General features: G+C 39.5%; 3 protein-coding genes across 3 annotated transcripts; 1 reads left to right on the plus strand and 2 right to left on the minus strand.

The window, feature by feature from the left end:
• Positions 1 to 1,002: 1,002 nt before the first annotated feature.
• pecr (peroxisomal trans-2-enoyl-CoA reductase) lies at positions 1,003 to 7,329 on the minus strand. The gene is made up of 8 exons (XM_050033573.1): positions 7,174 to 7,329; positions 5,561 to 5,694; positions 5,300 to 5,465; positions 4,368 to 4,449; positions 4,182 to 4,278; positions 3,978 to 4,088; positions 2,481 to 2,592; positions 1,003 to 2,367 (listed from the first exon to the last, which is right to left on the minus strand). The coding sequence occupies exons 1-8, from the start codon at positions 7,283 to 7,285 to the stop codon at positions 2,285 to 2,287; spliced, it is 897 nt and encodes a 298-aa protein (XP_049889530.1). The 5' UTR covers positions 7,286 to 7,329; the 3' UTR covers positions 1,003 to 2,284.
• A 1,837-nt stretch (positions 7,330 to 9,166) lies between these two features.
• On the minus strand, positions 9,167 to 12,261 carry rpl37a (ribosomal protein L37a). The gene is made up of 4 exons (XM_050033547.1): positions 12,178 to 12,261; positions 11,304 to 11,432; positions 10,643 to 10,725; positions 9,167 to 9,330 (listed from the first exon to the last, which is right to left on the minus strand). Exons 1-4 carry the CDS (start codon positions 12,178 to 12,180, stop codon positions 9,267 to 9,269), a joined length of 279 nt encoding a protein of 92 aa, XP_049889504.1. The 5' UTR covers positions 12,181 to 12,261; the 3' UTR covers positions 9,167 to 9,266.
• Positions 12,262 to 12,461: 200 nt separating this feature from the next.
• cfap410 (cilia and flagella associated protein 410) lies at positions 12,462 to 16,017 on the plus strand. The gene is made up of 7 exons (XM_050033558.1): positions 12,462 to 12,682; positions 12,830 to 12,848; positions 13,001 to 13,047; positions 13,968 to 14,197; positions 14,297 to 14,447; positions 14,572 to 14,671; positions 14,760 to 16,017. Exons 1-7 carry the CDS (start codon positions 12,606 to 12,608, stop codon positions 14,922 to 14,924), a joined length of 789 nt encoding a protein of 262 aa, XP_049889515.1. The 5' UTR covers positions 12,462 to 12,605; the 3' UTR covers positions 14,925 to 16,017.
• Positions 16,018 to 16,021: the final 4 nt, after the last annotated feature.

Here is a 16,021-nt window from a genome sequence, read left to right on the forward strand (position 1 = left end):
CAATTTCAATCGGTTGCTATAGCGCCCCCCTTTGGGCAACTGATGTAATATTGCTTCATTCGCATCCTCCCATGACCCTCTACCACTGTGCCAAATTTCACATGGATTGACCAAGTCAGTGAGGAGAAAAACGTGGAACAGACACACAGAGTTTTCGTCATTATATAGTAAGATTATATAGTAAGGTAACAAGTTATTTTAATTGTCTATTTATCCTTACAAGTTACAAAATAAAGGAATCATGTTACATTAAGATATCAAATTAATAATTACTGTATTGTAACTGTATATTAAAGACAGTCAATGTAAAGCATCTGTTCTCTGTGCATCACTGAAACATTTTACTTTCTTAATGATCATCTATGGCACAAGTCTGAGTCTTATGAAGAATTACATGATCAAGTCCCTGTATAATCACAATCATAGTAACCAATATTATCATGGTTATAAGCATCATTAGGGATGTCCCAATCACATTTTTTTGCATCCGATCCAATACTTTGCAAAGCATTAAGAAAAAAAGAAAAAACAAGAATGCATCCACCAAAAAGCTTATCGGTGGTTCAGCAGTATAAAATGTAAACAAATTCTGAATTGTAAACAAACTGTCCCTCCAGAGTTGCCGTAGGGATGTGGTAGGCTAGGTTCCGCCGTTAGGTGTGGCTGTGTTGCTCGGAATAAAGAGAGAAGCGGTGGCTGCTGAACCTGTTGTCTCGACTCCTGTCCATTTATTGCTCATTAGCTGCACTCAGTTAGGCGAACCCAGGACACTTGGTTACAATACACTGGAAAGCGGAGGCAACAATGAACAACATAGATGAAAAACCTGGCCATTTTTGTTGTTTTGAGCCCTCAGATTGTTTATTACCGATTCCGATTTTGTAAAACGTGATCGGTGCTGATACCTGATCCATGGACCGCATCGGGACATCCCTAAGTATCATCATGGTATTGTTACAATATGCTGAACATGTCCAAAAGTGACTGATACACACGCTGAAATAATTTTGTCAGTGTTTTTTAATTTAATTGAATTAATTTCTTTTCTATTAAAAACCACAAACAAAATTAGCAGCACTTTTTGTTTGCATGAACATTAAAATTATAACATAGCTTGTATCCTATGTAAACACATGGAAACCATATCAAATGTGCAGTAATTAACATTAGAGAAAGTCTGTCTTTGACATGCTTGCTCGAGTATCTGCCACTGTTGATGAGGACAGGGACCAGAAGCCAGATTTGCTGCACGCCCACTCAGGGAATTTCAGAAGAAACCCATGCATCTGGGAGACTGTTGCTACGTTTGGTTGATGCTGGATATTTACCGTGAGTTTTAAAAGTGCAGCAATCAAACACTTCTTTTAAGGATAATTCAAATTTGAAATGGTGATACTAACCATCAAAACATTTCATTCATTCATTCATCTTCTAACCGCTTCATCCTCTTGAGGGTCGCGGGGGGGCTGGAGCCTATCCCAGCTGACATCGGGCGAGAGGCAGGGTACACCCTGGACAGGTCGCCAGACTATCGCAGGGCTGACACATAGAGACAAACAACCATTCACGCTCACATTCACACCTACGGCCAATTTAGAGTTATCAATTAACCTAGTCCCCAATCTGCATGTCTTTGGACTGTGGGAGGAAGCCGGAGTGCCCGGAGAGAACCCACGCTGACACGGGGAGAACATGCAAACTCCGCACAGAAGGGCTCCCACGCCCGGGATCGAACCGGCAACCCTCTTGCTGTGAGGCGAGAGTGCTAACCACCACACCACCATGCCGCCCCATCATCAAAACATTTACTGCTGTTTATTGTGGAACCAGTAACCGTTTCAGGTCCAAGCAAAAAACCAAAGGTGATTTTGATATTTTAGCTCCTGAATCAGCCTCAGAGACACTAAATCAGTGCAAAATTTAAAATAAATCACTGCCATTTTCCTTTCCTGTTTCTATATTTAGTCTCCACTTTTAAAGCACTTTGTTAAAAGCACTTTGTGTTTACTGACAAAGGCATTGGAAAAAAACATTCTACATACATTTCAACAGTTTATGTCACAGCTTATCATCCAAGAAACTAATCAGACACTCATGTTGCTAATAATTACAAACAATTATTTACATTATTTGCGATAATAATAAATCAGAACATCTTCTACCCAGGCCACTCTGGTGTCTTGTTTCATTGACTGTGTTTATGGTGCCTTTACAGCTCATGGTCCATGATGGTTGGCCAACTGTGTGTCTATGACCCGGGCTCAGACTCTGCCATAAAAGTGAATCAGAGTTTGCTTTGGGGGTTGAGCAGGTCCTTCAGAGCATCCAGGTTCTCTCCCTCTGGAGCTTCGGGCCATGCACTGTGGTCTGGAGACGGACACACAGAACACACAACAATTTAGCATACAATATAGAATGCTGTATAGTATATATGGTGTATACATGTATATTGTTTAGATGCTATAGCAAGATGTACGCACCAGGTATCTCCCACATGGAGTGGTACAGACTCTGTCCTGCATCGACCCTCAGGGTGGCTCCAGAGATGAAGGAGGCAGCAGGAGAGAGCAGGAAACACACGGCTGATGAGATCTAAGCATCCAAACACAATTTTATAAACAAACAAACAAACAAAACAGAAGAAATCACAACAGTTTCTGACAGCTAACGTGGATTTTATGGTGTGTTTTTCCATACAGCTTAGCCCATTCCACAACACAGTGTCATCAGCTATAGACAGATGTTTGCATGTGTAGGACAAGGACTTTATTAAGCACTTTAAAATCCCCCAAACAAGTGGGATTTTCAAATTGTTCTGCATATGTATTCTTTTATAGAACACTGCAGTGCATAGTTAAAAGACTTTTAAATATAACAAAGCTGCTCTTATGGAGTTTCTTTATGGAGGACGAAAATTAACTCCAGTATCAATAAACAAATGTATAAATAAAAACAGGAATGAATAAATATGGAAATAGATAAATGTATAAATAAATACATAAACAATGTATAAACAGAAACAAAAATTTAAAAAATCTAAAATAAATATATAAATAAATGTATAAAAACTTGCAGATATAAATAAATGTATAAATAAATGCAAATAAATACAAAAACATCTGAAATAAATAAATGTATAAATAAATAGAGGAATAAATAAATACAGAAATAATACATTCATTTTTTTATTTAACCTTTATTTAACAAGGAAGTCCCATATAATTTATTATTATTATTATTATTATTATTGAGATTGAAAATCTCTTTTACAAGAGAGACCTCTTGTGAATAAATGTGTAAATAAATACAAAAAAATAAAAGAAATCTGAAATAAATAAATTCAGGAATGACTAAATACAGAAATAATAAGTGTATAAATAAAAAGGAACTGAAATAAATAAATATAGGAGTGAATAAACACAGAAATAATAAATGTATAAATAAATACAAAAATAATCTGAAATGAATAAATACAAAAATAAATACATACAGAAATAATAAGTATATAACTAAAAACAAAGTGAAATAAAAATAAATAAATACATACAGAATAATACAGAAATAAATAACTAAACTTGGAAATAAATGTATGCATATATAAATAAATAACACATTAAACGTATAAATAAATGCTGAAATAAATAGATAAATGCAAATAAATAAAAGCTGACAACGAAACAGCATATTAGTAAATAAATATCTTAAATTTTGTTTACATTTGTGTACAACTACATTTATTTATTTCTGTATGTCTGTGTCTGTATGTTAATGAGGCGGGAGGTCCTTTACTCTGCATTTATTTTTTTTATTTATGATTAATTTATTTTTGCATTTATTTCAGTAATTGTTTATTCTTTTATTAATTCATTTCTGTATTTTTTATACATTTTTTTATCGATACATGTCATTTTTCATCCTCCATGTTTCATGAGCACCTTTCCTCAGGGTATTGTGGGTGTCATTAGATGGTTACTCACCTCCTCTGGTACTCCCAGCCTCTTCGCAGGGCTTAATGGAATGGCCGTCTTGAAAATTGTTGGTCCAATGTCCTTGTAGTTCTCCATTGCAGTTTTGGAAAAGATTGTTCCCTGCAAACAGACAAATGGACAGACTATAAATTACGACACAATTACAGACCTCCTCTTACACTTACTCTTTGTTAACTCATGACCTGGACTTACAGGTGCCACAGAGTTGATTCTGACTCCTGAGGCCGCCCACTCGATGGCCAGACTCTTTGTTAAGTTGTCCACTGCTGCCCTCGCTGCCCCTGTGTGTCTGTCAGGGAGATACAGTGTTTCAATAGAAGAGAAGAAGAGTGTGTGAGCTGCAAACTCGTGTGAAATTAGTGATGTGTTGCTGCTTACGCCATGCCTGGGAAGCCTTTCCACATGTCGGCAATGATGTTGACGATCACGCCTCCATGTTGTTTCATCCACGCTGTGTAGACTGTGTGGAAACAACAGCAACACAGTCACACTGAGAGCTTTGACAAACACACACTGATACTGAGGGGGGAAAAAAATCAATCAATGCAGGAATAAAAACAGGAATAAATGAATACATACATAAATACAGTTATAAATATTATTGCAAAAAAACAAAACAAAAAAACATACAGGAATAAATAACCAATAAAGCAATAAATAAACAAATAAAGGTATAAAAATACAGAAAAAATACATAAAGGTGTAATTAAATACAGGAATAAATAAATATAGAAATAAATCAAAGAATACATAATACATGAATAAATATATAAGTTAACAAATGTATAAAGAAATACAGGAATGAATGAAAAAAAGCAGAAATAAATAAATACATACATAAATAATGTTATAAATAATGCCGCAATAAATTATATATTAATTAACATTAAAATATATGAATAAATAAATACAGGAATAAATGAAAAAAAAATACAGAAATTAATAAATGTAAAAAAACTGGCTTAAAAAATTTGATGTATAATTTAATACAGGAATAGATAAATAAATACAGAATAAATACATAAATAAATAAATGCACTGAGAAATTCAAGTTTATCATTAAACAGGACATACATAAATATCTTACATTTTTTTTGTACATCCTAGATTTACTTATATATATATATATATATATATATATATGTGTATGTATATATTAATATAATTTTTTCCCTGTATTTATTTTTTATTTTATTCATTTATTTGTGTTTACTTATTTACATATTTCTTTATCTATTTTAATTTGCTGATAGCCAACTTATGTCATTTTTCATTCTGTATAACTGAGCCAGTGTTAGCGGTCAGCTTACCCTCCTGGCAGCAGTGGAAGGTTCCTGTCAGGTTGGTGTCAATCACTGCCCTCCAGCCTTTAGAGGACATGTGCTCTGCCGGGCTGGTGAACTGACCTCCTCCATTGTTCACCAGAAAGTCTATCCTGCCGAACCGCTTCAGCACTGATGACACCAGATTCTTCACCTGCGGCACAGGGAATCAGAACAGGTGATCAGGCACTGACAACATCAACATGACACAGATACAGAGGCTGAAGGTGTGTGTGTGTGCACATTTACCTCGTCCTCGTTTCGGATGTTACACGGTAGAGGAGTGACACACGCAGGGCTGGAGGCAGGGATTCTTTGTCTCATCTCCTGAGCTGCCGCCTCCAACCTCTCTACCTTTCTGCTGGAGATCACCACACTGCAACCTGACGACAAAAGAGTTAGTCATGACAAAACTATGATAACAGTACTGGCAGCCTGCTTCACTTTAAATTTTTCTAATCAACATTTGGTTACGCTATGTAATTATTGGGAATAATCACGTTTCAGAATCACTCAGCGCTTGCTCCTGTGTGATTGTTCATATGTAGAGATGGGCAAAAATACATCAAAATGTATTTTGATACAAAATACAAAATACCCCTCAAATAAATGTATCAAAATAAAACACAAAATACTGGTGCCAGAAAATGTATCAAAATAAAATACATGTATTTTGTATTTTCAAATACAGAAAATACTTTTTTTCTTTTTCTTTTTAGCAGCGACCTGCAGCTGTATAGGTCACTCTGTTGGTCGGTCGGTCGGTCAGTTGGTCCACAAAGCTTTTTGTGAATAACTCAAAAAATGCTTGACCAAAAATGCTCAAAATTTACACTGTAACTAGAGACCCTGAGTAACTATACCAGAAAGAATGCCCACGATTCGTCCATAGGTGGCGCTATACTAACCGATTCAATTCTTTTTGTGAATAACTCAAAAAGAAAAAGCTAGGAACATGTAGGCTACCCTAAAATATTATTTATTGATTCAGATTTAGATTCAGACAACTTTATTGATCCCACATGAGGCAATTCATTTGTAGCATACTCATCCCAAGCATCAACCACAACAACATACAATGTCTTATGTTATGCACAGTCCAGTAAAACAGACCACTAGGTCATTGAAGGGCACATTGAATGGCCCAAGTTAAAAAAAAAATATAGACAAAAATATTTTTTAAAAAATATTTTGAAATCCAATATTGTAAGAATGTGTAGGCTATTATTTTTGTTTTTTGATTCGTGGAGAAAGTATTTTGAGTATTTTAAATACAAAATTACCTCACTCAAAAGTATTTTGTTACAAATTACATTTGCTTTTTATGGGCCTTATCAAATACAAATAACAAAATACTCAAATGTAATTGAAATACGTATTTTAAATACAAGTAATAGAAATACTGCCCATCCCTGTTCATATGCATGGCAGTGCTCTCAGTAATAAAGATTAGAACCAAAGCTATTCAAAGATACGTGTATTAAATGTGACACTTCTCTTAGGTCAGGCCAAAACATATAAGTTATTATTCAGGATTTATTCAGCCATGACAAACTCGAGGGGTGAATTAACTCTCATGTTACTGAAAGCTGAGGGGGAACAGAATAACTTTGTCCAGGTGTTGCACCAAATACTGTGACCCGTCAGATGAGCACCATTTTCTTTCCCTGGGTCATAAAGCAAGCATTGAATGACTCCTCACTCTCTGATGACTGTCTTTAGAGGGCAAATCTACTGGATCATGTGCAATAATAAATGATCTGTGCCGAAGTTCACGGGGCTCCTGTTCTCAGTCAGCTGCTGTTCATTTCTAACCTTGTGTCCAGCTAATGTCTACTGACCCCACACACCGCTTTACTCACCGAGCTCCAGCAGCTCTGCAGAGATGGCTTTACCGATGCCGGTCCCGCCGCCCGTTACAATCGCTACTTTATGGTTAAACAAGCCTGGTCTGAAAACACTGGACGCCGCCATGTCTGGTTCTTGAACCTAGTGAGGTGAAGTCGACGCTACACCCCCTGCTGGTCATGTGACGGTAGTGAGTGTCTTTGGTGTTACAGTGCTGCCATCTTCAGGAATTTACTGTTTACTGCAGTTTCAATACAATAAACATGATGTAAAATATAATGAACTAGTGAACTCTTCTGTTTTTTCTGGTCTTTTTTAACTGAAATTGTTACTGACTGAGTCGTGGGTATTTAATGTGACTAAGAAATATACTTGTATCCAAATACCATGTTTAGAATAACAAGGAAAAATGCCAAAACATTTGTTGTTATTGGTCTGAGGCAATGGTCCCAGGGAGTCCCCAGAAAAATAAGTTGTATCGTTTTAAGTTGTGAAAGTATTTTATTCTGAAGTCCAATGTGAGTACGAGTAATAAGGGTAGCTGACAACTATAGACTTGATGTCTTAATTTTATCGAACAACCAAAATCTGTTCAGATGGAGCTCCCTGAGGCGAAATTGTATCAAATGGGGGTCTGTGACCTCGTGTGTATCAGTGTAGGGGTCCTTGAAACAAAAAGAGGTTGAGAACTAATGGTCTAAAGTGTTGACATCTGGTGCAGACACACTGTCGGTGAGAAGTTAGGAAAACTGAAATTTTAAAATCACACGAAAAGTCACCCTTTTATCAGTAGTTAAAGTCAGTATTTCTGACTGTCTTCCTTTTTTTGCACTGCATATACGTGCACATCTTTGAAAGTTAACGTGTTATGAATTCACAGAAACCAAATACTTGGTTGTACTATATGTTGCCATTGGGGACATAGGGCCAAGTTTTTCCTAAAATATAATGAAATACAAACAGTAGTGTCATGTGTTTAAAGACTACATTAGAATAAGAATAACTCACTTTAAGCAAGCAGTCTGACTGATTTTGAAATATTTTCAGATTTGTGCTCAGACAAGCCTTGAGAACATTTTTTCCAAGTAAATTAAAAACTTAAAGTTTTCTGTACTTAAATCGTCTCAAATAGGACTCTTTTTCACTATTTGTACAATACAACAGATAACGAGATGTTTCATTATAAATTATGGATTCACAATATTGTATTTTGCTGGTAAGTCATTTGACAGACAAATTAAACAGAAAAGCATGTTAGACGATTCTGATATTGGCCGATACCGATAATGTGCCAATATTAATAAATCTTTTCCACGGCAGACACTGACAGGCCGCTGAGGGAAATGAACAAGTGTTATCAATAATACCTTAGGGACACGTAGGTGTGCTGAGTCAAAACAGTGAGCCAGCAATGTAATGATGAACTAACATTGGAGCCAACCTGTCACTTGTGTAGGTATGTACATGTTGTAGGTAGGTACGGTAGGTTCCTCAGAGACGTTAAAGCTTTATGATACCAGATGTCAGAAATGTTGGATATATGAAATGCTGTCACTAATTACACCTGTTTGTGTCAAGTCAATATCTGCTGTGAAAAAGGTCTATATTCACACTTAAGCTGTGGTTGAGTATTTCTCCAATTACCTTTTATAATTAGAGCAGAGTGGCAGAGCACTGGAGCTTTAATTTCATTTTCCACAGGTTGACAATAAAGCATACTTCTTACTCCACTTTCAGAGAGAGCACATACACAAATCTGAGTTATTAGTCTGACATGCTAAAAGGAAACAACGCAGGCGTTTACTGTCAAGAAACTGCAGGCCAGGAGAACCCTTTCTTATGCTGTGGCATAATTAAATGCTAATTTACTTAGACAGTTGTACTCCTTTTGACCTCACTGGCTCCCTGAGATCCAGAGCAACTTTCTCCCTCGTGCGTGTTTCGTGAGGAATCTTCTTGATTCGACTGCTATATTATAAAAGAGATGAACAAAGACACAAACAAAGATTTCCGCTCCAGACCGATTTATTTGTGGATGTTGAGGCCATGTCCAGGTCGGTTAAATTATAGCAAAAGTCCCAAATCCACCAGTGATCATCGCACTGGTTTACTGGTCCTTCAACTCCTTCAGCCTCCTGATTGCGGACTTGACTGTGACAGCAGAAGTTGTGCTGAAAGAGACAAAACAAAGACATTACTTACACTTGGTATTTACATTATAATGAATATCCCAAACTTCCATAGTCAGGGACTGACTGACTGACTCATTTAAAATAAAAAACGACCATAGGACAACAGAGTGACAGTAACATGTTGTTTCTTTTATTCCTTACAAATAAATTTTGCAGCTTACTCAATCAGTGCAAGCAAGGGTTGCCTCCTTCATCTGGCTCAAAGCCAAAATGTTGCCATAGTGGCGCATTCTTTGATTTCTTCGAGACTAAATTGTCCGCCATTATCGACTCCCCAGGCTACAGTAGAGGCGCATGCACACTCACACCCCCTAGCTCAGTAAAATAATATTGATTTTAATTTTTTTTTTTTTTAAATGGCAGGTTGGCCCAGCCATCCAATCATTTGTCATATTGTGGTCTGGCAAGGCCACGGCTATTTTATTGCAATTAGGCTTCCCACTGGAAGATTTACAGTTGTCTCCATTGACACTCACATGAACCCTCCCTACATCTCATTGGTCTAATGTGCTGTCCCCTGGGCTGTCATCAACTTTCATTCCAATATTTAACAGAAATACGTGGCTGCGGTTTTGGAGAAGTCAGACGTCCCCAAAATATCCAACAAAATTTGTTTCTAACAAAATTTGAGGGAAGAAATGCACGTGTAGCTGCTGGATCATATTTCTTTTTTCAGAACTGGGAGGTTGCGATGTTGTAAATGTTCCCTGGATGTTTGAGAAAATCTGGAAGAGCTGACTGAATTCTTGAGTAACTAGTTTCATATGCATGGTAATCTCAGAGATTACAAGGTACAGTACAGCTGTGTGACATTTGATTTGTTGGTGTGATGAGTGGTACTGTTATTGACCAATACCTCCCATAAGCTTTGCAAACAAATCTGCTGCAGATACTTTGAACCATCTGGCGCTGAATAGGAAACCTATTTATTGCACAAACTCAAAAGGCTAGTCATTGTCAGACATTAAATGTAGACACCACTGATTAGCACTGACATGAATGACATCCAGCTTTCTGTCTGAAAACAAACTGTATGGCTGTTCGTTCATGAGCGTAATTCCGTCTGTGCTCTGACCATTTACTGTCAAACAGCGTTACAAAACCCAGACGTGGCCCTTACAACAGGCAAAAGTACAGAAATATGATTGTTGGTAGTTAAGTCACTGGGCTTTGCAGAAGATGCAGCCCTCAATCCAAAACTTAATAATAGCTATGAACACATCCACAGCTACAATCCCAGTTTGGGTTACTATGAGTTGCCAGAATTACAGCACAGCAGAAAGAAACCTACTTGTAAGTCCAGGCACCTCCAGCCACCGTCTTCCTGCAGGACCCACAGTGCCAGATACCAACAGCCCTCCTCTTCATCTTGGTCTGTCAATATAAAGTTAGAACAGTTACAAAAAGTCTGTCAATTTCTCCAGACATAACATCTAAACATTATGTATGCACTCTCTAGGAAACATGAAAGTGTGACATCTGCTGCAGGAATTCCTGGTGTTCCTTCACATCAGTATACACACACCGATCAGCCGACACATTAAAACTAGTGACAACTGAAGGGAGTAACATTGAACATCTTGTTACAATACAATGTTCTGCAGGGAAACACTGGGTCCTGATGTTCATGTGGATGCTACTTCTCTCACACTCACTCACACACACACACACACCACCCATTCAAACACTTTTGCACTATGCCCATGTCTCAACAGGTCAGAGCCAAGTCTGATTCAAGGAGGCCCTACTGTGGATTAGGGGTGCTTCTGGGGTGCAGGCACATCACACTTAGCCTAAATCAGATTGGGATCTGGGGAAGTTTGTCACATCCCTCAGCCATTCCTGAGCAGTTTTGGCTGAACGATGTACATGTAATAGGAACACTGCTTCCCGAATAAGATGATAAATGAGTGACAGTACAGTATTTCAGTTTGTCCTTGGGTTGTCCTTACCTTGCCACAGAAAGAGCAGGTGTATTTAGCGTGCTGGGAGATTTCAATTTTCTTCACCATCTTCCTCAGCGAGGCACCGTAACGTGTGCCATATTTACCAACGATCCCCACCTTCTTGGTACGCTTGGCCTGTGAACATGAACACACATTAAAATTACAATATGCAACGTTAGTGCAGGTGTACAAGCAGTAACCACTTCTGACATACTGGACCAACACTGCTGATATCGTCTGCCTCGTAACTTCCAGGTAGTACTGTTGCAACAGTAGACCGGATATCCAAATATTCCAAATAACCCCACAAACAGTTGTGACTATGAAGTTTATACAGTCGGGTGTACAGGGGAGAACTACGTGTCATGTTACTGCAAGTATCCCAACACACGCTTTAAACTATTAAGCGGAAACACTCGTAAAACCGGGGTGAATGAAGTTGAGTCACAAGCGGTGTCTCCAGCTAGCCTAGCCTAGCTTCTTCCAATCAAGCTAACGTTAGCCTCCTAGCTAACTCAAACAGACTTTGCAACAGTGGACCGGGTTGGAAGACAACAATTTCTATTGAAACACGAAACACAGCACTGCTGGTTCCCTAGAGCAGCATGAATTTAGGTTTTAACCAACGACGGGAAGCTAATACAACTGGCCCGCCCGGTACTTGGAGCTCAGAGAGCATAGCAATGGTGGCAGCCATTTCTGTCAAAGCAAGACATGAAAACATCGTTTTTGCTGTTGACATTTTCACAAAATCGTCGTTAATAACGGCCAGGTCTGACAAACATGGAGATCACAGAGCCTCCAAATATGTGATTATAGCATTTATAGCACAGAATATGTCAGATTGACACGGATTAGGAAGGGGACATTCTTCGCTCACCATCGTTTCAGTGGAGACGTAGGTCCAAAGAGGGAGTTCATACCGCGCAGGCGCGATTTACCCATTCGTGTGCGCTGCATTGTGGGACTTTGAGTTTTTGCAATATGTTGCCGATACTACATAAAAATAAAACTATTCTACTATATTATATCAAACATAAAGTACTTTCGCCAAATAGTAGTGCTTCTGCACAGTTTTAACAACGGTAATAATAATAATTTCTTTACGTAGGCAATATTTATACCGGAAATGACTGTAACTAAGGACGCCTCGGTGGATACGCGCATGCGTATTTGACATGGTGGAAACATCCGCTGCTGATTCGAAATGTTTGTCCACTTCGTCTGTCATAATGCGGTCTTTGTTACCTGTGAGCATATAGTGCATTAAAAATATTATTTCTTGACAGTTGAATTAGCTGATTAGCAATGAAGCTAACACGGAAACAGGTTCTCGCGAAGGCTAAGGCCTCCGACTTGGACAGCGTGAAGAAACTGAACTGCTGGTAAGTGTTTACATTTTAGCATACCAGTTAACGTCACCAGTTATTTTGCTGGTTTTTAGTTTACATGATGATACTCAAGGTTGACAGGAATGCCTATATATTTTGTATATCTCCCATTTGTGGTAACGTTTCACGTAATTCTTGCAGGGGATGCAACCTGACTGATGTGAGTATTCTGTTAATTCATGTTTTTGATTTTACACTGAATTTACTGTTCATGCTTGAATTGACGTTACTCCTCTTTTGAGCATGTGTAATTAAAGTTGTATGTATGTATCCATGCAATAATAAAAGTGTTCCCCTTTATGCTCTTTCCAGATTTCTATCTTCTCTCAAATGGCCAACATCGAGGTGCTGACACTCAGGTTGGTACATTAAGCTTTGCTTTCTCTCTGACACATTCACACACACATTTATACTGATCAGCCACAATATTAAAACCACTGACAGGTGAAGTGAATAACACTGCTCATCTTGTTACAATGCGACGTTCTGCTAGGAAACCTGTGATCCTGGCATTCATGAGGATAACACTTGACGCGCTCCACCCACTCCAACACTGTTGCAGAACAAGTACACCCCCTCATGGCAACGCACTCCCAGATGGCACTGGTTCCTCAGCAGGACAATGCACCATCCCACATCACAAAAACTGCTCATAAATGGCCTGAGGAACGTGACAAAGAGCTCAAGGTGTCAGATCCTAATCTGATCAAGCATCCATGGGATGTGCTAGTACCCCATCTCATAAACCACAGCACTCACTGCAAACGCTCCCAGAGGTCTTCTCTTGTGTCCATGCCTCAACAGGTCAGAGCCAGCCCCATGGATGGGGTGTACCTCTGAGGTACTGACATGTCCCTCAGTTGCTCGATCAGATTGGGATCTGGGGAATTTTGAGGCCAGGTTGGTGCCTTGCGCTCTTTGTCACGTTCCTCGGGCCATTCATGGCAGTTTTTTTCCGATGTGGAATGGTGCAACTTCAGGGGTGTGTCCTGGTGTCTGGTGCCAGGGCATTGGCAGCAGATTATTTGAGTCTTGTGGGTTGTAAGGTGGGGTATCAGCACTTCCCACAGATGCACGATCAGTCTGGGATCTTGGGAATTAGGAGGGCAGTTTGATGCCTTGAGCACGTTATTACAGTGTGGCATGCTGCATTGTCCTGTTGGGGGGGCCACTGCCATCTGGGAGTGCTGTTGCCATGAGCGGGGGGGATGTACCTGAATCATTTGAGATGATCAGTGACTCCCGGCTGTGACGTTCTTCCTTTTCTCCCTCTCTGTAGTGTCAACAGCATCTCGTCTCTGTCTCCTCTGTCTGGCTGTCTGTCTCTGTGTGAGCTCTACCTGAGGAGGAACAATATTCCCTCACTCTCTGAGCTCTCCCATCTGCGTCCACTGACGCGTCTCAGAGTGCTCTGGTTGGCAGAGAACCCCTGTTGTGGGACCGACTTCAGCCAATATCGCCTCACTGTACTGCGCTGCCTGCCTCGCCTCCAGAAGCTCGACAACCAAGGTGAGTGTGCAGTGTGTGTGGGACAAGTAGAAATGATTGCGAGCTTAAGCAATTGTAATGAAGCACATGTGTACGGTGTTTGTGTGTGTGTGTTTGCAGTTGTAACAGAAGATGAGATTGCACTTTCTCTTGCGGAGGGTGAGGAGGTCACCACTCCCCCAGGCAGCGTCCAAAACCAGCTTTCCATCAATGGAGTTCCAGATGCAGAGACAGAGAATGACCCTCTTAACTACAACATGGAGGAGACCAAGTAAGCCCTGTGGATGGACACTAAAACTTACAGGAAATGGAACACGCATTGATTGAAAATAATCTGTCATAATGGTGTACACATTTTAAGAACAAAGCCTTTCTAACTTGATTTTTGTTTTTAGCAAAATCAGGGAAGAGTTGGGGATGAAGCTGCTCTCCAGAGACAAGTTCCCCTCTCTTTGTTCTCCGTCAACCAGAGAAAACAAACCATCAATGAAAAAGGTGCCCTCTTATCTCCGAAACATTGCCTTTTAAAACTCACTGTTTGAATACACGTTTTAATCTCAGTCAATTCAAATTGTATTTTCAGTCACACACTCTGGACGCAGTTCTGCTGCTGCTGAGGGATTTGGATGAAGAGGAGCTTCACATCGTATACACAGCGACTCAGAACAGACTCCAGATGCACACACTGGACTCAGAGACACTAACAGATTCACTGCAGACACAGAAAACTGCTGACATCCAACACTGAAACGTTTCATAGCATGTACTCAGGGCCAAACCTCTCCCTCCTCTTCTTATATTTAAAGGGTAAGTTTGGTGTTTTTCAAGCTGGAACCACTCAGGGCACGTTTGTATCATCAATTTACGTCCACTACAGTGTTTGTTTTGCCACTAAGAGGCTCAGATTGCTGTTAGTGTCTGACAACATTATGGAAAGGATCCTACATTCATTCATTTTCTGAAACTGCTTATCTTGTTAGAGGTTGTGGGGGGCTGGAGCCTATCCCAGCTGACATTGGGTGAGAGGCAGGGTACACCCTGGACAGGTCACCAGACTATCACAGGGCTGACACATAGAGACAGACAACCATTCACACTCACATTCACACCTACAGACAATTTAGAGTCACCAGTTAACCTGCATGTCTTTGGACTGTGGGAGGAAGCTGGAGTACCTGGAGAAAACCCACGCTGACACAGGGAGAACATGTAAACTCTACACAGAAGGGCTCCCCCACCCTGGGTTCAAAACAGAAACCTTTTTGCTGTGAGGTGACAATGCTAACCACCACCTGGCACCACCCTGCTGCCAGGACATACAGTAGCCTACACAACAAGTTGAGTTTTGCAGCCGCTGGCAGCTACTGTTTAGCACAGTGAAGAAGAATTGATCTTTAGTAAATAGCATAACATTAGCCGTTAACAAAAAGCTACGTTACGTCAACAGCTACAGAAAATTAATTTGCCGTCACATTACATCATACGGAAGGTTATCGGCCAAAAAATTGTTCTCGTTAGTCACTGAGACACAAAAACTTTGGATCCAGGTTGAAAAATACCAAACTCATCCTTTAACCTCATTCTTGGGATTACAAATAGGATCCTTAAACACCCCGTTTTACCCGTTACCTTCACATGGCATTTTGCATGGCACGTGTAGTCTTGCTGACCTCTCCCTTCTGTTACAGGTTTTTACATGTGGAGGGGAGTATTGAACAACTTCCCTTGCTTTCTGTTTTTTTTTTATAGCAGCATGCCTTCCTGCCTTCACAAACAAAAGAATGTATGTTTTTGCTAACTGTAAATCTATTTCTGTAATTAAAGCGATGTAACTGCAACAACTCG

The sequence above is a fragment of the Epinephelus moara genome, chromosome 21, assembly GCF_006386435.1.
Source record: "Epinephelus moara isolate mb chromosome 21, YSFRI_EMoa_1.0, whole genome shotgun sequence".
Lineage (NCBI taxonomy): Eukaryota > Metazoa > Chordata > Actinopteri > Perciformes > Serranidae > Epinephelus > Epinephelus moara.